This window comes from Tursiops truncatus, chromosome 15 (genome assembly GCF_011762595.2).
Source record: "Tursiops truncatus isolate mTurTru1 chromosome 15, mTurTru1.mat.Y, whole genome shotgun sequence".
In the NCBI taxonomy this organism is placed as follows: domain Eukaryota; kingdom Metazoa; phylum Chordata; class Mammalia; order Artiodactyla; family Delphinidae; genus Tursiops; species Tursiops truncatus.
In genome coordinates this window covers 39,457,172-39,481,727 of record NC_047048.1, presented here as the reverse complement: position 1 = coordinate 39,481,727, position 24,556 = coordinate 39,457,172, and the positions used below count along the sequence as shown (strand labels likewise).

Below are 24,556 nucleotides of genomic sequence, written 5' to 3'. Positions count from 1 at the left end.
CATTTAACACACAGGAAAAACAACTCAGACTTTAACCACACTTAGTTCACTTGAAGAAGTTGAGCAGAGTGCTTCTGGGTTGATACACTTCCTAGAACTGGTTCAAGATAATGCTTTATAGTTGCTTTCCCCCGCTTTCTACATTTAGAAAATTAACGATCAGCTATTATTTTAAAAGAGCAGCAGCATCTTATACATGGGTACACCAAGTAAGAGCAAGGAGAATGAAGTAAAAAATGTTCCCTCATATAAAAATTTTATCTTTTAAAGAGTATTTATGACACTCTTCACTTGCTTAAAAATTCTTTCAAAGAGTGCCTACATTTAAGAGAGCTATCAAAGGTCACCATTTCAGGCACAAAAAAGTTACACTTAGGGCTTCCCTGGTGGCGCAGTGGTTCAGAGTCCGCCTGCCGATGCAGGGGACATGGGTTCGTACCCCGGTCCGGGAGAATCCCACATGCCGCGGAGCGGCTGGGCCCGTGAGCCATGGCCGCTGAGCCTGCGCGTCCGGAGCCTGTGCTCCGCCACAGGAGAGGCCACAACAGTGAGAGGCCTGCATACCGCAAAAAATTAAAAAATTCCTCTTAACAATAAAATCATCAAGAGTTCAAATTTCTTCTGCCTATTACCTCTTCCTGCCATACAGCATCACCATACCAGGTAGGTACAACAAAACTCTCTAAAGCTTTTGGATATTTTTTGGAAAATGCTTTGAAAGGCACCAATAAAATCAATAGTTAAGGCAAAAGCAAACTGAAAATCAGAAAAACAAAAAATTACAAATCCTTTCCCTCTACCTCCACCTCGTTCCCATAAATTCTAATTCTATGTGGAATATCAGGCCAGGGAGACTTCCACAAGCATTCATCACCTAAGACTCTCACCATTTACTACTCATCTCAAATTTGACATCTTGCCCAACTGAGTCACTTTTAGGAGAATCACGGGAAAGTCATAATTTACTGTATTCATCATTTTTGCTAGTTGTTAAAAGAATTCATACCAAAGTGGATTGAGAATGGCTTTGCAAGTTGGCCTGCTGCAAAGCACTGGTTCATACTGTACAGGGGGCAGGTCTGGACGTTCTTTCAAAGGAGTAAGGATACAAGCCAGGGGAACAACCATTCTTGTAGCCTCGAGACGGCTGGAAGGCCACACATTCCAACTAAAACGCACGCCATCGCGTTCTTCATTCTGCTGAATGAATTCCAGGTATGTTGCCATTGTCTAAAAAAAAAAAAACACTAAAGATAAAGTTTAATCGTATGTGAAATTCTCAACTGAACTTCAAAAAAAGATGACCACCTAACGCCACGTTTCTTAAACACTTAGTCTGGAAGAACCTGTCACTGGAGGATAACAACATCTCACTTCTCTCTGACCCCCCAAGAGCCAATTAACTTCACAGCTACCTCTCCCATTCCTTTCTCAACCCTCCTTTCTAGCCCTTAAAAAAATAAAAGGGGCGGAAGGTTTACCATCATTTGGTCATCCCTAAGCTGCATGTAGGTGAATAATAGTAATTTAAATCTCCTCTTAGATCACAGATCATCTCAGCCAAGCCAATTTCAGCCCCGTGCTCAAGGGTTAAGTCTCAAACCCTGTTTCAGCATCCAACTACCTTCCTCCCAGACTCCCTTTCCTCCTTGCTCTATTCGAGTAAATACTGTATTATAATTTACATTCCAAGCGATCTTGGTTTTGTGCCCTTTCCCTCCTTCCGTTATTATGGAGAAAAGAACTGGATACTGAAGTGCGAATCCTATTCACAACAAGAACAACTACCAGTTCTTAGCCAAGGTACTTCTACTTGGGATCACCAAAATTACAAAGGCACACTTGCTATTATGCTAAGTGAGTTCCTCACCAGCTCCTGTCCCCTCACCACAGTCGCTTATGCTCATGCCTTGGAAGATTCCAGTTAATGAAACAGCCATTCAGACTAAGTACGTTTTTCAAACCCAAATAATGCCAACTTCATCCTGTTTACATACTAAATTCTAGGCTAACACACACTTCAGCTATTAGGGTTCAAGGGAACAAAACTCTCGAGAACAATGGGAAAAATGACAAATTAAAGAATCTTATGGGGCTTCCCTGGTGGCTCAGTGGTTAAGAATCTGCCTGCCAATGCAGGGGACACGGGTTCGAGCCCTGGTCCGGAAAGATCCCACATGCCGCAGAGCAACTAAGCCCGTGAGCCACAACTACTGAGCCCGCGTGCCACAACTGCTGAAGCTCACGTACCTAGAGCCCGTGCTCCGCAACAAGAGAAGCCAAAGCAACAAGAAGCTCACGCACAGCGACGAAGAGTAGCCCACACTCACCACAACTAGAGAAAGCCAGTGCGCAGCAACAAAGACCCAACGCAGCCAAGAAGAAATAATTTTTTTAAAAAAAGACTCTATTATATAAGTGGCCTCTAGTGCTCACTTATGCAATGCTGAATAATGACTGTCTCCAAGCTGTTTTGAGAAGTGCCATACTGTTAATTTGGACTAAGGGAACAACATAGGGCTATAAATGCAAATGAATTACTCTATTACACACAACGCGGAGCACAAAAATTCCAAATGTTTGTTCCAGCTTAAACTCTAAGGCATCTACTTGTTATCTCTGGCCAAAGCAGGAAACTGTAGTTCTGTGTACACAGAAAACACTTCTGCAGCTTCCTGGCTAGTAAAGGGTCATTCAGGTGGGAATGAAAGCAAGTTCTAACATCCCAATTCTCAGCAAGCACCTCGGCAGACTTCATTAAGTGGCTGTTTTCCTTCTCAAAACAGATCATTATTAAAAGGCACTATCTCCATCCCATGTCCCCAGGCATCCACATATTAAAACCTGCGCTCTCCATTTCCCACTGCCTCTTCCGCTCACTCCCTCAAGAGCATGGATTCTTAACTCTGGGCACATAGCCAACAGGGGACTTCACAGGGTCAATAAGTCCTCTGAAACTGTATGCAAAATTGTGTGCATGAGCCAAGGTGCACTTTTCTAGAGAGACAGGTCTACCATTAACACCATCTTTTCAAAAGGGAAGGCTTTCAGAATAGGTTAACAGCTGAATGAATGAATAAGTAAAATTGTAAAGATCCTGTAGACGTATCTGTCAAAAAAAAAAATCTGTACCATTCATTCCACCTTAAGGTATGATTTTTCAGGACACAACTAAGGTAAAGCAAGGTTTAATCTTTAAAGGGAGTCCGAAGACCTGGGTTCTAGCTCCGGCTCTGTCACGAAGCATAAGTCATTTAACCAGAATCTCGAGTTCCTCAACTGTAAACTGGACGTTGGGTCCTTCTCTCTCCCGCGACTCCGAGGGATCCTGCGCCAGAATCCGGCCAGCCGGCCGCCCCACCTGGCTGGGACCACGTCACTCTCAGCAGACCCCTGGGTCTTCGGGCCCTTCAGCTCCTCTGACCGCCGGGAAAAGGCCTTGCCCCAGGAGCAACCCACCTGCCCCTAAGCAGAGACTCCGGTCCCTGCCCTCGGCCTCTCATAACCTGTGCTCCCCACTCACCTGGCCGGAACCGCTCACCTGGCCGCAGCCGTACGCACCCACCGCTGCAAGAGCCCGGCTCCAGTTCCCACCGCCAAGTCCAACTCAGCCCTAAGCCGATTGGTTAGCGTCCTGTGCGTCACGCCACGGCGCCGTCCGCTGGCCAATCAAAGAGCGCCTCCCCGGTGGGCGAGCGGAAGCAAGACACTTAGAAAGGCTGCGCCGCCATCTTGGAACAGGGCAAGACAGACGTGGTTGGCTCTTAAAAATCACAATTACTCAGAATACAAGTTTCTCCACGTTCACCTCTAAACCTTTCTGCTTCACGAAATACCGGCGCCTAGGGAACTGTTTCCTAGCCACAGCCAGCGCGCCTCAGGAGCTCGCCCTACTCCAATAAGACGTCCGCTCGCTTCAGTGGGAAGTCCCTCTCATCGCCTTAGTTACCGGGAAGCGAGAACGATGACGTGTGGCCCCGGAAGAGGGCGAGGCTCCTCGCGGAGGAAACCGAAGCTGGCCGGAAGGAGGTGTCGGCGCGCAGAAAGGGGCGAGGCTAAGGGAGCGTGAGCCTTGAGCGTGGGGACGCATGCGCGCAGGAGTCCTGTCAGTTAAACAGGTGTAGTTATTCTTCCTCGCCTTGCAGGGTTTCCTTCCCTCGTTCGCCCCTCGGTCGCGCACAGGTGCCTTCCGGCTCTACTGCGGAGCCTGGCGTTAGCGCACAGGCTAATCCCTCTCGTTCCCTGTCATCCTTCCACGAGAAAGTGAATAATTGGGAACTGTGGTAGTCAAACGTTTTAAGAGACTAACAAAACACCAAACTGCATAGAGCACGGCTTTCTACAGCCACCATGGCCGTTTTACCACTTCTTATAAGTGGCAAAACCGAGCACGTTTATTAATCTGACCCAGCGATATGGCCCGTCTGTAGCATATAAAAATAAGCAAAATTATATAAACTTAAAAGTATGCTTAAAGCATATCAAGGCGGCCAAGAATTAACTAGCTCAATTTAATATTAGTACAAAGTTTTAAGTGACTAACAAATCATAGAAGTTAGTTTTAGGTCGATGTGCTACGAAATTAATTGCTGTTTATAGAAAAATTTGTCGAATAATGGTTCAGTTTTATTGAACAAGTTTACACTTTTCGTGTATCTAAAGCATTATGTAGGAGTAATAGTGGGTTTTTTAATACTTAAACTGGTATAAGTTCAGGAAGTTCAAATCAATTATTCTCTCAGTAAAGATACACACTCAATTAAGATACAATACACATTTGTATCATACTTCACAGTGAGAAAATGTTACCAAGTCCAAGCTGGTGCTGCTTGCCGCACAACAGGCCAATTGAGAGATGAGTTGGGGCAAGGACTAGCGACTTCATTCGGAAGGTCGCAGACCCAGGAGTCTGGTTCTGACCTTGGGTGGCCTCGGCCTGCAGCGGCTTGAAGCAGGATTTTTTCGGTTCCCAGCCAGAGATTGAGGTATGGCCGCAGCAATGAGAGCGCTGAATCCCAGCCACCAGACCACCAGGGACCAGTGGCCAGTGACAAGGCCACGGCCCGTCAGCTGTGTAGAAATGAACTTCTACATAGAGACGGAAAGTAGTGAAGCAAGTAGAGTGTTTATTAAGAGGGAAAAGGGTGCAGTACGTGTGGACAGCCACACGGGCGGGCTCAGAGAGACAGTCACGCCCTCGTGGCAGTCTGAATCACTTTTATGGGGCATTTCTTCATGGTTTCCTCTAACCAATCATGTTGTTTCGCCTGGTTCTGAGTCCGGATTTGGTATATCTCAGGGTTCTCTCCTGTGTGGGTGCACATCTCTTAGCCAAGATGGATAGTAATGAAGAGGCCTATGGGTAGTTGACGTCACATACTAGGAGGTGGCACCCCCTCCCTTTTTGACCTCCAAGGAACCTTTCTGCACATGTGCAGTCGGGGAGGTCTCCTTGACTTTGAGAATGAGGAATACGTGGTCTTTTATCTCTTACCTGGGCAGGGCCCAGCCTCCTTGATCATCCTGCTTTTATGGAGTTTCTGCTACTATGGAGTTTCTGTCCGCAGGGGAGAAACTGTTCAGCCTGGGGCCCATCTACCTCCTGCCTAAGTTCCAGCCAGACTCAGGAGGGGATGTGTTAATTTCTTTTTTCCTGCAGCCATTCACAGGGGGGCCTGGTCAGGATGTTTCCTGTGAGCTAAACAAAGGTATTTTAGCTTAACACTCAGGCGTGGGAGGCAGAATTCCTCCAGTTTGGCCATTATGTATACTTTAAGCTGTAGGCAACATCCCTTTAGTGATTAACTTGAAGCAAAAGCAATAGAATACAAAGGTTAAAGTAAAAGAAACAGATCCAATGTGGAGTCAGATTTATTCTTCTCTTTCACAGATAGACATAGCTGGGTTTTTTTTTTTAACCAAACATTAAGAAAATATCATTTGCCAAAAATTTGCTTGACTTATTTGAACCTGGATTCCTAGTACTAGAAATTACTGTAAGAAGGATTTTTTAAAATCTACCACATTAATGTATTAGAAGTTTAATTTCCTTATTTTAGGAATAGTTTATTTATGTGACTGTGTAGTTATCCTGATAGGCATTGGGAAGGAAGAAAATTTCCTCCTTCTAGGTTCTTCTGGCTGGCCTAAGAGTTAGATCGACATGAGGCAGATTAACAGGGGAAAATTAAATAGAAATTTAGTAACATGTATACATGGGAGAGACCTAGGGAAAATGAGTAACTTGCTAAAATGTTTCAAGTCCTCACCTTAAAAACCATCCTCAGCTAAAGACAAAAGAGGATATTGAGGTTGGGGAGTCAGTTATGGGAAGTCACCAGGAAAAGCGCAGTAAACAAGGTTAAGGTTGTTGAGCAGATTTAAGTCACTGCCTTCTCCACTGGTAACTTTATAGAGATGTGGCCATCCTCTTTCTAGTACAGAGAGGGAGACAACCTACAAATGGAGATTTCCCTTACCAATGTAAATGTGTCTTACAAAAGGATAATTCCTACTTGGCTAAGAGTTTTTTCCACATCTGCTGTTTCTTAGAAAATAACCAGCTTAAAATAATTGATACGGCAAGAGGCAATGAGAACAAAGCTTCTTTAAAAGATGTAATAATCCAATTTGTTAGAACTCTAAAGTTAGTAAACCATTTCATACTCTTACAACAGGTGAGGACCTTTGCGATTACAGCCATGAAGGCATACAGATGCACAAACACATAGAGTGTAAAACAAAGAATGTTATTTGCCATCCAATTCTGTAAGGATCAAGCCATGAGCCACTGCAGCCGCTGACCTACAACACACGCTGAAAGGAATTCAGTACAAAAACCAGGATGAACCATTCAGTGTTTTGGATATACGGACCCCTAGATATGCTAGTGAACACAAGTTCATGTGCCTGACGCACAGCAAGGCCAAACAATATTGAAACGTCAGAGTTTAGGGCAGAGAAAGGTTTATCGAAGGGCTGTGCAAGGTAATGGGTGGCTCATGCCGCCCTAAAACCCGGAAATGCCCCGAAGGGTTTCAGCAAAGCTTTTTTTTTTTTTTTTTTAAAGAACTAGTGTTTGAGTCCTAATTTTCTTTTGGTTTTTTGTTTTGTTTTTTGCCATGCCGCGCTGGTATTGACTGTTATTGGCTGATATTGACTATTTTATTAAGAACTATTTTGAAATCAGGAGTCCTCAACAAAGAAAACGGGTTGTGTTCTGCTTCTTTGAAACTAAAACATACTTTTCTATACAAATATCACTTAGTCTAGGTAAGAGATAACACATTCTGGGCATGTCACAGTCTGTCCCAAATAAGGGGGGCGGGGAATGGAAGCGCCAGCAAGAAGCACGTAAAAGGTGACTTACACAGCTGCTGGAAACCCGCAAGGTTTGTCTGCGGCTGCCCTGTGCAGTAGGGAACCAGAAGCTCAGTGGGTGCGCTCTTGGCGCCCCGGAACTACAATTCCCGGAATGCCACGGGCAGGCTCCCCGGTCGCGCACGCGGTCTGAGCGCCTCAGGTCGGCTGCATTCATGGCGGCGCCCTGCAAGGCGGTGATCGTCCCCGGGAACGGGGGCGAGGATATGGCCACTCACGGCTGGTACAGCTGGGTGAAGAGGGAGCTGGAGCAGGTAGGAGACCCACCTCGCTGCACTGGGAGGTCTGGCTGGCGCGGGAGAGGCCGGAGGGCTCCCCGCTCCCACCCCCTTGTGCAGAGCCTGAGGGGACTGCGTTCTACTTTGGTGGGAATAAGACTGAATTGACGCCCTGCATTCAGTCTGTGCTTTTCCTGGAGTTTCTTTTCTGAGGAGAAGGGCCGAGAAAGGGCCCTTCCAGGGCGCGGCGCTGGGTTGCCACATTTGGGAGCGCCGCCTGGAGTTGGGCGCACAGCCTCCCGCCGCCCTGCCGTTGGGCTGGTGGAGGCCGCAGCGCTGTTAGGGTTCCATCAGTTTTCCTGTTTGCACTATTTCTTTTTGTAACCATGGCCCCGTCTTAAGTATTTCCAATTGAGAAACGAAACCTCAGGAAACCGGAACTTAACCAGCCGCTCTCGCTTCTGTAACTACGCTTGCTGACCCCCCCTTGTAATCATCCAACCAATCAGACGGCAACTAGTGTCTTTGTTTAAAGGTTAACCAATCAGTACTCCCCACCCCTGGAAAGTCCCGAATTTGATTGTACCTGTCTATGAAAGAGCTGAACTAAACTCCATCGGGACCACTTAGCGCCACCGGCAACGAGTGCGCAGAGGTCCAGGTTCGAACCTGCAATAAATGACCCTTGCCGTTTGGCTTTGACTCTCGACTCTGGTGGTCTTGTGGAGGGGTCTCGCGACCGTGGGCATTTCATTTGGGGGCTCGTCCGGGATGCCCCCGAGCCCACCAGACATCAGGTCAACGGGTCATCGCTGACAACCGATCGGTAAGTAAGCCGGCTCAGGGTACCTTCTGTTTTGGGGACTAGGACAGTCCTGGCGGACGCGCTATAGGACACCTAGTCGGGTGTGGTTGGAGACGTCCACCACGACCCATCTGGGGCTGATAGTCCATCTGAAGCGCGCACGCGATAACCTCCCCTTCCTCCTTTTACAGGCTCCACTATTGGGACTGCTCTTAATCACTTTTGTTTTCAGAGTAACCTTCTCTAACCAATCTCTTCCAGGACCTAGACATGGGCCAAGCACAGAGTACCCCCCTCTCCCTCCTTCTCGCTAATTTCTGGGATGTAAAGTCCCGAGGACACAACCTCAGTCTGGACATCCGGAGAAGAAAACTAATTACCTTCTGCCGCTCTGAATGGCCAACTTTCGGGGTTGGCTGGCCCACCGAGGGTACCTTTTGTCTTCCTATAATCCTAAAAGTTAAATCTAGAGTTTTCTTGCCAGGAAAAGAAGGCCATCCAGACCAGATCCCCTACATCCTGGTATGGCAGGACCTGACAGAAAACCCACCTCCCTGGATGACCCCCTTTTTGTCATCAGGGTCATGTAAGATCCTTGCGGCCCGACCAACTAAACCTCCCAAGCCTCAGACCCCAACTGCACCCATACTCTCTGATAGCCAAGACCTCCTTCTCCTAGACCCCCCCCATATCAACCTCCTCCTTTGGCCCCACAACCGGTCCCCCTTCCTGCTCCTGGCCCTGCTCCTCTCCCCTTGGTAGAACCTCCTGCGGCGCCTCCCGAGGGGCCACCCAGGTCAGAACCGGAGAACCGAGAGGCAGAAGCACTACCGGTCCTCCTGCCCAATGAAAATAACTCCCATGGGCCGGCTGGACGCACCCGTGGACGCACTCAGCGCGACCCAGGGTTCCGCCATCCGGATTCCACCATAGCCCTACCCCTGCGAGAAATAGGCCCTCCCGATGAGACAGGGAACCCCCGACTCCAGTATTGGCCATTCTCTACCAGTGACTTATATAATTGGAAAACCCAGAATGCCCGCTTCTCTGATAATCCTAAAGACTTGATAGCTCTTCTAGATAGCGTTATGTTCACTCATCAGCCCACCTGGGATGACTGCCAACAGCTCCTCCGGATCCTATTCACTACCGAAGAACGAGAGCGAATCCAGCTGGAGGCGAGAAAACTGGTTCCTGGAGATGATGGTCAACCCACCGCTAACCCTGGCCTCATCAATGCAGCCTTTCCCTTAACTCGCCCCCCCCAGGATGAATGGGACTATAACACCGGAGAAGGTAGGGGACGACTGCTCATTTATCGCCAGACTCTAATGGTGGGTCTCCGGGCTGCCTCGCGCAAGCCCACTAATTTGGCCAAGGTATATTCAATTATACAAGGTAAAACAGAAAGTCCCTCCTCTTACTTAGAAAGATTAATGGAAGCCTTTAGGCAGTATACCCCTATGGATCCAGAGGCCCCCGAAAATCAGGCTGCCATTGTAATGTCCTTCGTTAACCAGGCAGCCCCTGATATTAAAAAGAAACTCCAGAAATTAGAAGATCTGGAGGGCAAACAGATACAGGATCTACTCCGTATTGCCCAGCGCGTCTTTAATAACCGAGACGCCCCAGAGGATAAACAACTTAAAGCCACTGAGAAAATGACTAAGGTCCTGGCCGCCATTGTTCAGAAAGACCAAGAGGGCCCCCAGCCACTCGGCCTCCCAGGCGACCATTGGACAGAGATCAATGTGCCTATTGCAAGGAAAAGGGCCACTGGGCTCGGGAATGCCCCAAGAAAAGGCAGCCGCGCCCCAACCAGGGGCAATGGCAACCGAAGGCCACCCCAGTCCTGTTTACACATGATGCAGAGTAGGGGGGACGGGGTTCGGACCCCCTCCCCGAACCCAGGGTAACCCTACAAGTGGAGGGGAAACCAGTCCAATTCCTGGTGGATACGGGGGCACAGCATTCGGTCTTGGTTAAGCCCCACGGGAAAGTTTCTAACAAATCCTCCTGGGTCCAGGGAGCTACGGGATCCAAACATTACCCCTGGACCACTCAGAGAACTGTGGACTTGGGCACGGGAAGGGTAACCCATTCCTTTCTGGTCATTCCCGATAGCCCTTGCCCCTTACTGGGGAGAGACTTGCTCACTAAAATGGGAGCACAAATTCATTTTCGGCCAGAGGGGCCAATCGTAACAGACCCTCACGACCAACCCATATCTGTGCTCACCCTGAACTTGGAAGATGAGTACTGACTTCACCAGGAACCACCCTCCCAAAATCAAGATATAGAGTCATGGCTTCAGCAGTTCCCCGAAGCGTGGGCAGAAACAGGTGGGATGGGACTAGCCAAACATCGCCCAGCCGTATTCATAGAGATCAAACCAGGAGCAGATCCTGCACGTGTCCGACAGTATCCCATGCCCCTAGAGGCCAAGACTGGTATCACTCCTCATATTCGCCGGCTTCTTGACCTGGGGATACTGCGTCCCTGCCAGTCGGCCTGGAATACACCCCTGCTGCCAGTCCGCAAACCTAACAGTAAAGACTACTGCCCAGTGCAGGACCTGAGGGAAGTTAACAGACGGGTCATAGACATCCATCCTACTGTGCCCAATCCATATACTCTTTTGAGCGCCCTTAGTCCAGGAAAACAATGGTATACTGTGCTGGACCTCAAAGATGCCTTTTTTAGTTTACCCTTGGTGCCCAAAAGTCAAGAACTCTTTGCCTTCGAATGGTCGGATCCCGAGAGAGGCATAAACGGACAACTCACCTGGACCAGACTTCCCCAAGGATTCAAAAATTCGCCCACCTTGTTTGATGAGGCCCTACACGAGGATCTCAGTGAGTACCGGAGGCAAAACCCCAATGTAACCCTCCTGCAGTATGTTGATGATCTCTTAATAGCTGCTGAGACCGCTGAAGCCTGCCTGCAGGGAACCAGAAACCTCCTACAGACTCTCGGCACCCTGGGATACCGGGCCTCTGCCAAGAAAGCGCAGATCTGCAGGCCTGAGGTAACTTACCTGGGGTACCTATTGAAAGGGGGGCAACGATGGCTCACAGATGCACGGAAGGAAACCGTCCTCCGCATCCCCAGACCCACCACGCCTCGACAGGTGAGGGAATTTTTGGGGTCAGCGGGGTTCTGCCGTTTATGGATACCCAAATTTGCTGAAATGGCCAAACCGCTATACTTAGCCACCAAAGAGCAGACGCCCTTTAAATGGACAGAGGAGGCTGAGCAATCATTTCAGCAGATCAAAACTGCCTTGCTATCCGCACCCGCCCTGGGTCTCCCTGATGTCTCCAAACCCTTCCACCTCTTTGTGGATGAAAGCAAAGGCATAGCTAAGGCCGTGTTGACCCAGCCCCTCGGTCCTTGGCCCAGGCCTGTCGCTTACCTATCAAAGAAATTGGACCCAGTGGCTGCCGGCTGGCCTCCTTGCCTCCGGATGATCGCCGCCACAGCCCTAATGGTAAAGGATGCTGACAAACTAACTATGGGACAGGAGTGGCATGTCACCACCCCCCACGCCATCGACGGGGTTCTCAAACAGCCTCCCGACCGCTGGATGAGCAATGCTCGACTGGTCCACTACCAGGGTCTACTGTTAAATCCCCTCAGAATCAGCTACACTCCGCCGCGGGCATTAAACCCTGCCTCCCTATTACCTGACCCAGATTTGGACTCCCCACTCCGTGACTGCAGAGGTACTGGCCCAGATCCATGGGGTTCGGGAAGACCTACGTGACCAGCCCCTACCGGATGCACAAGTCACATGGTTCACTGACGGCAGCAGCTTTGTCCAGCAAGGTCAGAGGTATGCGGGGGCAGCGGTAACATCAGAAACTGAGGTGATATGGGCAGAGACTCTCCCCCCGGGGACCTCAGCCCAAAAAGCTGAATTAATTGCCCTGACCCAAGCTCTCAAGATGAGCAAAGGCCAAAAAGCCACCATATATACAGACAGCCGGTATGCTTTCGCTACCGCACATATACATGGGGCAATATACCGAGAGCGGGGACCACTCACAGCAGAGGGCAAAGGCATCAAGAACAAAGAGGAAATCCTGGCCTTGCTAGCGGCCATATGGGAACCCAAAAAGCTAGCCATTGTACACTGCCCGGGGCATCAAAAACCCACGAATCCAGTCGCCCGAGGCAACAATTTGGCAGACCAGACGGCTCGAAAGGCGGCACACACTCCAATACCATTACTTCCCCTGCAACTGCCGGATCCAGGGCCCAGGGAAATACCGCCCCAACCCGACTACTCGGAGGATGACATCAGATGGATGAGCAAGCTCCCTCTAACCCAGGTTAGAGACGGATGGTGGCGGGACGCTAAGAACAATATCCTCCTTCCTGAGAGACTAGGAACCCTGGTCCTTGAACGGATCCACCGTAGCACCCACTTGGGCGCCCGACGGCTACAGGATCTCATCAGGCAGACTGGACTTAAAATTAAAAATGTCTCCGAGAAGACTGAACGACTGGTTGCTGACTGTGCAGTCTGCCAACTCCATAATGCCAGTACCCACCCGTCAACCACTGGCATCCGGGAAAGAGGAAACCAGCCCGGAGCCTACTGGGAAGTGGACTTTACGAAGGTAAAGCCTGGCAAATATGGGTATAAATATTTACTGGTGTTTATAGATACCTTTTCAGGTTGGACTGAGGCATTCCCAACCAAGAATGAGACTGCACAAATAGTAGCTAAGAAACTACTAGAAGAGATCCTGCCCAGGAATGGCTTTCCAGTTATGATAGGGTCTGACAACGGGCCAGCCTTCGTTTGTAAGGTAAGTCAAGATCTGGCTTCCATACTTGGGGCTAATTGGAAATTACATTGTGCATACCGCCCCCCGAGTTCAGGACAGGTAGAAAGAATGAATAGAACTCTAAAAGAGACCTTGACTAAATTGACCATGGAGACTGGCGCTAACTGGGTAGTCCTACTCCCCTACGCTCTGTTTAGGGTGCGAAATTCCCCCTATAAGCTAGGATTTACTCCCTACGAAATAATGCATGGTAGGCCTCCTCCTATCATCCCTAACCTAAAGACTAACCTTATCCAATTGGACCCAGAAAATAATCTCCTGTCTTCCCTCCAAGCCTTACAGCGGACACACGAGACAATCTGGCCCAAACTAAAAGAGCTATATGCAACAGGACCCCCGCCTACTCCACACCAGCTCCGGCCAGGTGACTGGGTCCTTGTCAAACGCCATCGACAAGAGACCCTAGAACCCAGGTGGAAAGGACCTTACCAGATCATCCTGACAACGCCGACGGCCATCAAGGTGGACAGCATAGCTGCCTGGATCCATTACACCCACGTCAAGCTGGTGGACCCATTTTCTGACCTCATCAAGTCCACTAAAGCTGACGTCACCTGGACGGTGGACCGGAATAAGGACAATCCCTTCAAACTGACCTTGTGCCGTACCCTCCCCCATGATGACCAAGGTACTGCTGATAGCCCTAATAATAGTCCTAACCCTCAACCCTCGGGCCACGAGGGGAGGACTCGGCCCTTCCCCCGATAAGAATACTTTAATACAACAACTATATGGTGCACCGTGCGAGTGCAGGGGAGGTACTATGGAGACTCCTGAGGTTCCCCGAGGGTATACTCATATGCAGGACTGCGGGGGAATAACTGCATACCTTGTTCAGGAATATAAGGGCACCGGGGCCTCTCAAAGCTGGCAATGCTACCAGAAGCCTAAGCCACTCCCCCCTCGAGCCACTTGCCCCTGTTCTACCTTCCAGGAATCAATGCATAGCATGTGCTATTCCTCTTACCAGCAATGTATAGGGGCCAATAACAAGACTTATTTCACAGCCATTCTACAGAATAATAAAAGCCCCACCATTAGTGAGGGTAATAAATATCTTCAGGCTGGATGCACTGGCACCCCCGGGACCCCGGTATGCTGGAATACCAGGGCCCCCACACATATGTCAGACGGTGGGGGGCCCCAGGACGCAGTGCGCCAGATAGAAACCCGAAGACAAATAGAAGAGGTCTATCGGCATCTGTACCCACAGCTCAACTACCACCCCCTAATTCTCCCTAAGGTCAATCCCTCTGAATTGGACCCCCAGACCATGACTATACTAGAAGCTACTTTTACACTTTTGAATGCCACCAACCCCCACTTAGCACAGGATTGCTGGCTCTGCCTTCCTCAAGGACGGCCCCGCCCTATAGCCATCCCCACCTTCGCCAATTTAAACATCAGCGAACGATGTAACCCTACTTTACTCCCCGAGCCGTTCCCCATACAATTTTCAAAATTTTCAACCACCTTTAATACCTCATGCTTTGTCAAGAACGATTCCCTCTCTAACGCCAGTATTGACTTGGGAATCCCTTCATCCACTGGATGTAGTCAGTATATCCCCGTGAACTCCTCCCTCTGTAGTCCTAACACCACTGTTTTTGTCTGTGGAAATAACCTAGCATACACCTATTTACCCCCGAATTGGACAGGGGTCTGCAAGCTAGCCACCCTCCTCCCCAATGTAGACCTAATCTCGGGAGACACCCCATTGCCCATTCCCAGCTTTGACCTTTGGGCAGGGAGAACCAAACGAGCCATTACAGCCATACCCCTCCTGGTAGGATTAGGAATTACAGGAGCTGTGGCCACAGGAAGTACAGGTCTTGGGGTCTCCCTTCACTCCTATAATCAGCTGTCTAGGCAATTAATAGAAGATGTAGAAGCCCTCTCTGGTACCATTCAGGACTCACAGGACCAATTAGATTCATTGGCCGAGGTAGTCCTACAGAATAGGAGGGGCTCAGACTTGCTGACAGCTGAACAGGGTGGGATATGCCTCGCCCTAAAAGAAAAATGTTGTTTCTATGCAAATAAATCAGGCATTGTAAGAACCAAGATCCACCAGCTCCAGGAAGACCTAGCTCGCCGCCGGCAGGAATTAGCGGATAATCCCCTTCGGTCAGGATTTCAAGGAATGCTTCCCTTCCTCCTCCCCATCCTGGGCCCTCTGCTATGCCTCCTTCTCCTCTTCACTATAGGCCCCTGTATACTCAGTAGAGTCATAGATTTTGTCCGAGAAAAAATAAATGCAGTTCAGCTAATGGTATTAACACAATATCAGCCCAACGAGGCCTTAGAAATTGAAGAAACTGAGCCTTAAGGACCCAAGATTGGCTCCTCTGGTTCATGAGAAAGGGGGGAATGAGGGGACTGCGTTCTACTTTGGTGGGAATAAGACTGAATTGACGCCCTGCATTCAGTCTGTTCTTTTCCTGGAGTTTCTTTTCTGAGGAGAAGGGCCGAGAAAGGGCCCTTCCAGGGCGCGGCGCTGGGTTGCCACATTTGGGAGCGCCGCCTGGAGTTGGGCGCACAGCCTCCCGCCGCCCTGCCGTTGGGCTGGTGGAGGCCGCAGCGCTGTTAGGGTTCCATCAGTTTTCCTGTTTGCACTATTTCTTTTTGTAACCATGGCCCCGTCTTAAGTATTTCCAATTGAGAAACGAAACCTCAGGAAACCGGAACTTAACCAGCCGCTCTCGCTTCTGTAACTACGCTTGCTGACCACCCCTTGTAATCATCCAACCAATCAGACGGCGACTAGTGTCTTTGTTTAAAGGTTAACCAATCAGTACTCCCCACCCCTGGAAAGTCCCGAACTTGATTGTACCTGTCTATGAAAGAGCTGAACTAAACTCCATCGGGACCACTTAGCGCCACCGGCAACGAGTGCGCAGAGGTCCAGGTTCGAACCTGCAATAAATGACCCTTGCCGTTTGGCTTTGACTCTCGACTCTGGTGGTCTTGTGGAGGGGTCTCGCGACCGTGGGCATTTCAAGCCCTGCTGGGAACCCCGTCTTAGACTCTACAAGTAGTGGAGGAAGTTCGACTGGTGAAACAGCCAGGAGGGCTCCTCTCAGGGCTCAGAGTACAAGCTCCACCTCTAGAAACTGGAGACCGAGCCCGCTCCCCGTATCTGCTGCGGGTTCAGATATGGGACTCCCAGATAATTCTACACCAATCTTCTCTGCTGTCTGTCTCGGATTTTTTTTTTTTTTTTTTTGCGGTACGCGGGCCTCTCACTGTTGTGGCCCCTCCCGCTGCGGAGCACAGGCCCCGGACGCGCAGGCTCAGCGGCCATGGCTCACGGGCCCAGCCGCTCCGCGGCGTGTGGGATCTTCCCGGACCGGGGCACGAACCTGTGTCCCCTGCATCGGCAGGCGGACTCTCAACCACTGCGCCACCAGGGAAGCACCTGTCTCGCATTTTTAAACATTTTAATATGTAATATTGATATTTACAAAGGATGTATGTAACACGTACATACATTATGAAGTATAATGTAACCAATACTTGAGGGTCCCTCACCAAACTGAAATCTAGGAACATTATCAATACCTTCAGAGCCACCTGTAAGTCCCTCCATCCCGTTTCCCTGCCGTATGACATTTTAAAAGTTTGTTTCGCTTTTAAAACTTAATTTAAAAAATTAATTAATGTACTGTTCAACCTATGTATGTATCCTTTAAGCAATATATTGTTAAATTTGGCCTCTTTGTGAGCTTTATAAAAATGGCATCTAACTGCGGGCTGTCTTGTGCATCTTGATTTTTTTTTTAAACGTTCTTCCATAACTAGGCAATAAGACTGTTTCCTGAGTTGCCAACCTCTAGAGCTCTAGACTGGGTCTCTAGAATAAAATTCCAGGCTTGTGGCTGAGAGCCATGGCTAGAGCTACAAACCAAAAGGTCAGGGCTGCAGCTGTCCAAGAGGATTGGATCTCCAACTTTCTGTACCACATTTAACCTACTCCCTGGAGCATAGTCTGATTGGCTCCAGGTCAGTTTGTCTAGAATCTGCTACGCCCTCTCCATATGTATATGCCAGCGGTGATAAACGTACATGTGCAGTTGCACATATGAAGAGATCTGCGGAGCTGGCTAGATAGAGAACTACAGACAGATGGAGTTTATGAGGAGGGATTGTATATTCATATGTAATCCTGCAGCACTTACCCCACTTCATTTCATGATATAAACAACTACTTATTGAATTGTTAAAGCTCATATCAGGTGTCTCATTTCTTATTAGCAAAGTATTAGTTGTAATTAAGCTCTTTATTATACTTTTTTTCTCCCTCTCATATCGTAGATACCTGGTTTCCAGTGTTTGGCTAAAAACATGCCTGACCCAAGTAAGTTTTTTAAATGTGTCTTTAAAAAGCCTCCTCTTGTTGGGTTTTGATCTTGTCATTTTCCGGTAGAGAAGAGGAATATCCTAGCAGAGAAGCCTAAGGGAATACATACCTCAGAGTGAATGATGGCAAGTATTTGGGGGAGGAGGATGCAAACCAAAAAACATGATAGAAAATTATGGTAAGGATCAAGAAGAGCACCTGGGCTCGGAAGAATTTAATTTTCAACTTTGTAAGCAACGGATTTTCCCTTCTATAAGTCAAATCTTTTCAGGCAAAATTTATGGGTGTTTCATTTGAGGCAGAGGTATGACAAAACTTACAGCATCTCTATGAGATCCTAATATTAGAAAATGTAACGTGGCCCCTTCTGTTCTGAGTGCCTATGAGTTGTCTCAGGAATTTCCTTTTTGGGAAGAAAGAAAATATGTGGACATCAACTTGAGAAACAATATTGTCAAGAGGATTTTTGTTTTTAAGTTGGAAAGTTTACATTAAACTTCAGAGTTATATTTTATTTTCTTAGTATTTCCTTTCAAGAAAATGCTAAAAAATAAAAACAAAACTATTTACCAAAACTACAGATTTGAGTCTTTCAGACAGCAACACATAAAACTTTGGCCCTGGGCTTCCCTGGTGGCGCAGTGGTTGAGAGTCCGCCTGCCGATGCAGGGGACATGGGGTTCGTGCCCCGGTCCGGGAGGATCCCACATGCCGCGGAGCGGCTGGGCCCGTGAGCCATGGCCGCTGAGACTGCGCGTCCAGAGCCTATGCTCCGCAACGGGAGAGGCCACAACAGTGAGAGGCCCGCTTACCACAAAAACAAACAAACAAAAAAAAACAAACAAAAAAAACTTTGGCCCTATTAAAACAGCCCCATCCCCCATTGCGGTCCTGCGGTTTGCTGAATGGTCCTCTGTTAGAAAGGTGGGCAGCGCTGGACTGAGACTGTCCCTGTTGAGTGACGGACTCTTTCTTTCCCCTGAACCTTAGTCACAGCTCGAGAGAGCATCTGGCTGCCCTTCATGGAGACGGAGCTGCACTGTGACGAGGAGACCATCATCATAGGCCACAGTTCTGGGGCCATTGCAGCCATGAGGTGTGGTCCTTATTGAATTGTCACCATCCCCCCTACCCCTGTGGGCTCCAGTCAAGCTTGCTTGGGAAATACTTCGTGCACATCTTAAGTTTACACTGCAGAGGAGACAGTGAGTAGTAAAATGATCTGTCCTAATTCCTTCCTGGTTTGATTAGTGGATTAAAAAGATACTTTGCTCTTACTGGGATACAGTGACCCTTTTAAAACACAAGTGCCTCCGAACCCCAGCAGCTCCCGTCACCCTCAGAAGAACTTCTCAGCCTTCAAGCCCCCCGCCCCCCATGTCGTCTCTGCCATCTCCCCTTCGCTGCCCCCAGCCTGGTTTACAGACCTCAGTGCAGTTCCTTGAACACGCCGAGCTTGTGCCTTTCTTAGGCCTGTGCTTGCCGCTGTTCTACTTGGACTCTCTGTCCCCAGACACCTGCATGGCCTTCTCCTCTCTAGGTCTCTGCTCCACGTCCCCTTTCAGTGAGGCCTTATGTAATCACTCCACGTGAAACAGCAGCCTCACCCCACCGAATCCTACCCCCTTTATATCTTATGACCCCCCTTATTATCTGTAGCACTTTTCACCACCTGACATTCTATTCATTTCTTGTCTCCTGCCAGTCAAATGTAAGCTCCATGAGGGTGGGGCTTTGTTCATTCTGACACGAAACCCCGGTGCCTGGCAGAGTGTCTGGCATATGGTAGGTGCTGATAACTCCCCATTGGAGGGTGGAGGCTGCTACCCGCACTGCCCTCCACTCCCCTCCCCCCCCGCCAGCCCCAGCCCCCGCCCCCAGGGTTCATGGGTGCCTCCCTGCTGCTCCCCATTAGAACGTCACCCTGCAGGCTTATAAGGCCTGGAATGTAAGGATGGAGCTGGCTGAATAGCCTGTTAGGGTTGGGTTTCCTCTGTATTTGCGAGGCTAGATGACAAAGGATTATGGGGGGTTTTTTGTTTTAATTAATTAATTAATTTTTTGCTGCGTTGGGTCTTCGTAGCGGTGCGCGGGCTTCTCGTTGCAGTGGCTTCTCTTGTTGCAGAGCACGGGCTCTGGGCGCGCGGGCTTCAGTAGTTGTGGTGTGTGGTCTTCAGTAGTTGTGGCACTTGGGCTCAGTAGTTGTGGCACACAGGCTTAGTTGCTCTGGGGCATGTGGGATCTTCCCGGGCCAGGGCTCGAACCTGTGTCCCCTGCATTGGCAAGCGGATTCTTAACCACTGTGCCACCAGGGAAGTCCCAGGATTATGGTTTTTGTGTGGCTTCTTGTCCCCAGCAGCCCCTCAGGATGTCACGTGAATCGATTGTCAGAGAAATCTTGCCAAGTTCCATAACCTTTCAGCCACACCTGTGGAAGCTACAAGAATAATGCTTTCCTATGTGGACCTACAGAATTGTGGTACATAGTGTTTATAAGCTGCCAGGGGTTGTCCGGAAAATGAAGAAAGCCCTTTATGCTGAAATCTGTGCTAACCCAAGGCCAACTAAATTTTTCTCAGGCCGCTGGCTAATAACGATGTGGCTTCTTTTAAAGACTCCTGAAATTTATTGTAGGATTGTCAGGAACCTTCTAAAAATTAACTTCTAAAGTTAAGGTAGGCAAGGAGAAAACCAGATGCTAAAGCCATGGGGCCTAAGATCATAGGGGAACAGGATACAGAGGACTACCCCACAGTTACTTATTAATCACAAGGGGGAATTGTGTCTTTACAGTGGAGGGATCTGAGGGGTATCACCCTAGGGAATCTGACAGTCTCAGCAGTAATGGGACAAACTGGCATCGTGTGCCCATCGTTGTGGAGGAGTGGGAAGGACACAACATTGCCTACGTAATGGTCTTGCCAAGTGTTTCACCTCAGCCTAATCATGAGGAAACAAGTTCAGTTTAGGGGATAACGTACAAGAAAATGGGCCTAAAATTCTTAAAAGTCGTCAATCTCATTTAAAACAAATTTAAAAGTGATTGAAGAGTCATGAAACCAAACGCGTGATCTTTGACCAGATCTAGGATTGAAAAGATGTTTTAAAGAACAGTTTGGTACAACTAGGGAAAAATGAATACAGGTAATGTTACTGTCTTGGTGCTAAATTTATTAGGTGTAAGAATGATACTGTCGTTACATAAGAGCACAGCCGTGTTCTTAGGGGATACGTGCTAAAGTATTTAGGGGTGAACTGTAGCAAAATTAACGAATCTGGGTGCTTGTTCTCACTTTTCGGTAAGTTTGACATTTTTCAAAGCAAAAGATTGGGGAAAAAGTTTAGGCACGAGAACAAAATACCAACCCTAAACCTTGCCTGGCACCAAGGCCTCCTAGAGCTCTTACCTTTCTAGGTCCTTCCTTAGCCCTGGCCTTTGCTCAGTGAGGGAACTGTATACAGTTAGCTGAGTGTCTGTTTGCCGGGCACTGTTCTAGGGAACAGGGTCACAAAAATCGAGAAGGCTCAGACCTGCCCTTGAGGGATGCCCTTGGGGGACAGAGGTAAGACAACGCAAACAAGCGTGTGTGAGAGAGGCACAGTTCTGGGACGGTACAGTCACAGACCACTTGCATCTGTCACCTGGGCTGGGGAGGTGTCACGCCTTAGAATGCAGATTCCTTTGCCTCACTCACAATCCTCTGAATCAGATGCTCTGGGCTGAGCCTGGGAATCCACATGTTAACCAACCAAGTAATGCCGACGAATGCACACATCAAAGGGAATGATTACACTTTTTATGTTTATTCAGAAAGAATTATGGAAGAGGTTTGCACTACCTTGAAAACAGAGTAGAAACTCAGGTAGCCCAGGTGAGGTGATTAACCACCGGGCTCATATTTCTGCATTTTCCTTGCTCTTTTTCCTACTAACCTCAGCAGCCTATAGCATGTGCTTTCTGTAAGCTAAATCAAATGAGTTTTGGATGGCTTACTGACTTTCTGGGACCAGATTTAACATTAAACATCAGCTACACCATTCCTCTCGCTCCAGGTACGCAGAGACCCACCGGGTGTGTGCTATCGTGTTAGTGTCTGCGTACACGTCTGACCTGGGGGATGACAACGAACGGGCAAGCGGTAAGTCTGAAGGCAGAAACCGGAAGAGCCCTTCCTGTAGCCACGGGGCTGCACGCTCAGGTAGTAAAACAGCACTGTCTTCCAACAGGTTAACACAAAATCTAACAGCACATGAGGAATATTTACCACCCATCTTTAGGTATAAGTTAGGCACTTAGAGAGGGCAGTGAGCCACTATCTAACCTGTAGTCTAGAACTGAACCCCTGAGCCCTAGCCTCTCCCTTCACCAGTAGCTATGGTATCAAGCCCTACGGATCTGAAAACTGAAGAAGGGCTTCTAACTCAACACTTGGGCTCTGATTCTCTGAGTCTCTGCCATGGTCCTCACTAGAGTGGTGAGAATGGAAAGTATCCATGACACTGAGAGGTTGTGTGTTCTTCTCATAGGATACTTCAGCCGCCCCTGGCAGTGGGAGAAGATCAAAGCCAACTGCCCTCACATTGTGCAGTTTGGCTCCACCGACGATCCTTTCCTTCCTTGGAAGGAACAACAAGAAGTGGCCAACAGGTTGGAAGCCAAATTGTACAGATTCACTGACCGTGGCCATTTCCAGAACACAGAGTTTCATGAATTGGTTAGTGTGGTCAAGTCCATGCTGAAAGTGCCAGGATAGCCAGGGTCCTTCCTGCTGTTGTGCGTAAGGACATGGGAGTCAGGCAACGATCAGGTTATGAACAGATGACAATCATCCATTATCAGATGAATAGCGGGCCTGCAAACCAGATCAAATTAAGGTCCAAAACACACACACGTTTCAATGTTCAAACTAACTTACAAACAGTATTTTCATTTTCCATAGAACCTACATCTCCTCAAATTGCTCTGACCAAAAACAGTATTTTTCCCATTTGATAAGGGACGTGGGACAGCTTAACCACCCTTACCTATACAAAGTGAATAAGACACAAATGAAACCCAGGTTTCCTGATCCCTAGTCCAGATTAAAACTAAACAGGTTTCATGTTATGCTGTAGGAGTTGCATCATAACATGTCCTTAACATGTTGAGAGAGTGACAGACAAGGAGGTTGAGGCAAGGGTCTGCAGGGTCAGGCAGGGATCGGTCTAAGACCAGACTGGCAAGGATTAGGGCGACAGGGAGAACTACTGCTGGGCCCTGTCTGGATTGTTGCCATGTGGGAATTTGGCAAGGCATTGCCAGTTTTCTGATTTTCAAGGAAAGAAATTAATACACTTTTGTATTTAGGGACCATAAGTGTATGTATATGTAATCCACATGTACATGAATTACGTTCAGTCCACAGACATATGGGTGGTTAGTTGGCAACTACAGCGTAAATAAAAAATTTGCAAACACAGCAAGACACAAAGGCCAAGCCATCCATGTTTGACCTCTTGCTGTACGTATTCACTTAGCCAGTGCTTTAGAGCTTGAGAAAAGCCTGAGAAATAGACATGATGTCAAAGGATGAAGTCATGGGAACAGTTTGGATTTTGTTACAAAGTCTTAAATATTTTTAAAAATGATCTTTCCATATCTCAGATTTTGTTCTGTAAAGTGTTCTACCTTTTAATTTCCATGGTCCTTTATATCTCTTTCAGCAGCATTCCATGATTTTTCTTCTAATCATACTCCCTCAAAAATAACGCTTTTTCATTTTCCAACGTTTTTTTGGCTATTATTATCCCCAAGTAACATCTCAAAACAATTTCCAGTAAATTCACACCTGATATTTGCTGCAATAATGTGAATTCCCACACTGCTGATACCTAACGAAAATTCAAAGCCATCATTTGAACCTGAAAAGGCTTGTGCTCAAAAAATGTCAGGAGAGATTCTCTAAATTTTTAGCAGCAGTTATCTTAGGGGATGGGAATTTTGGTAGTTATGGTGTGGTGGACGTCTCCTTTTTACATTATACACCTTGGGATTATTTGAGTTTGTGCACTGTCTTTTATAATTAAAAATAAAGATTAAAAAGTTTATTTGGCAAGTTAGTGAAAAACAAAGTAGATAAATCCATTGAATACTTTTCTTAGAGAAGCTGTTTAGCATTGATTTGACCAAGCCTATAATCAAAGCTTGATTCTATTTCAATTATTTGGAAGTAGTCATTGTTCTACATATTCTCTGCCTTGTTTTCTGAAGTCCTTTCTCAAAAAAATTTACAAACTTATACAAATAACAGTTCATAATACTTTATTGTCCTCTTCCTCTGTAGAAAAAACCAAATATATACAATTGAGAAATAATTTGATATTCTTTATTCCTATAAAAATAACTTGAGGGGGGCTTCACTGGTGGCACAGTGGTTGAGAGTCCGCCTGCCGATGCAGGGGACATGGGTTTGTGCCTCAGTCCAGGAGGATCCCACATGCCGCGGAGCGGCTGGGCCCGTGAGCCATGGCCGCTGAGCCTGTGCTCCGCAATGGGAGAGGCCGCGACGGTGAGAGCCCCGCGTACTGCAAAAAAAAAAAAAAAATAGTAACTTGAATACGATGGTTGAGTTGGGCTGATAGTATGGTAACCAGTAACCACAGGGCGCCAGCAAAGAAAACGTTCAGTTCTTCATTCACAGAAGCCACGGTTCAGGTGCTCACCAGCCACGGCTGACTAGTGCCTCCCTTACTGGACACAGATATAGAGCATTTCCATCCTGATAGAAGGTTCTATTGGACAGCACTGCACTACAGCGCGTGTTACGTGCTTCCCTCACCCACCACCAACGTAGAAGTGACTCAACTTGAAGTTACTTTTGTTTGACTAGTTTGCCTATTAGTTGATCACCATAAAAATTATGATCCTATAAAACTTACTCATCACCAAACTAAGATC

General features: G+C 47.9%; 3 protein-coding genes across 18 annotated transcripts in view; 1 reads left to right on the top strand and 2 right to left on the bottom strand.

Annotated features, from left to right (window-relative positions):
- SEC23B (SEC23 homolog B, COPII coat complex component) overlaps window positions 1-3,951 on the bottom strand; it is a 39,859-nt gene extending 35,908 nt beyond the window's left edge. The window contains exons 1-2 of one of the 3 annotated variants that reach the window (XM_019927539.3): window positions 3,524-3,951; window positions 1,007-1,230 (exon numbers count right to left, since the gene is read on the bottom strand). In XM_019927539.3, the coding sequence (XP_019783098.2) occupies window positions 1,007-1,227 (221 nt within the window). In that variant the 5' untranslated portion in view covers window positions 1,228-1,230; window positions 3,524-3,951. Of the gene's footprint in view, window positions 1-632; window positions 961-1,006; window positions 1,231-3,523 lie in introns of those variants that run through there. The other 2 variants (XM_019927540.3, XM_019927541.3) reach the window with 2 other exon arrangements.
- Window positions 3,952-7,386: 3,435 nt separating this feature from the next.
- RBBP9 (RB binding protein 9, serine hydrolase) overlaps window positions 7,387-24,556 on the top strand; it is an 18,669-nt gene continuing 1,499 nt past the window's right edge. For 2 of the 13 annotated variants that reach the window (XM_073792612.1, XM_073792613.1), the window contains exons 1-6: window positions 7,510-7,634; window positions 9,507-9,699; window positions 13,534-13,887; window positions 18,610-18,715; window positions 21,673-21,758; window positions 22,147-22,267. In XM_073792612.1, coding sequence (XP_073648713.1) covers window positions 7,536-7,634; window positions 9,507-9,699; window positions 13,534-13,887; window positions 18,610-18,715; window positions 21,673-21,758; window positions 22,147-22,267 — 959 coding nt within the window. In that variant the 5' untranslated portion in view covers window positions 7,510-7,535. Of the gene's footprint in view, window positions 8,425-9,506; window positions 11,534-12,098; window positions 13,221-13,533; window positions 13,888-17,573; window positions 17,617-18,609; window positions 18,825-21,672; window positions 21,759-22,146; window positions 23,707-24,556 lie in introns of those variants that run through there. The other 11 variants (XR_012326186.1, XM_073792611.1, XR_012326187.1 and 8 more) reach the window with 11 other exon arrangements.
- Window positions 23,904-24,556, bottom strand: part of POLR3F (RNA polymerase III subunit F) — a 16,109-nt gene continuing 15,456 nt past the window's right edge. For both annotated transcript variants that reach the window (XR_012326188.1, XM_073792616.1), the window contains one exon: window positions 23,904-24,183. Coding sequence is in view for 1 of the 2 variants with exons in the window: in XM_073792616.1 (XP_073648717.1) it covers window positions 24,076-24,183 (108 nt within the window). In the remaining variant the exon portion in view is untranslated. The remainder of the gene's footprint in view (window positions 24,184-24,556) is intronic.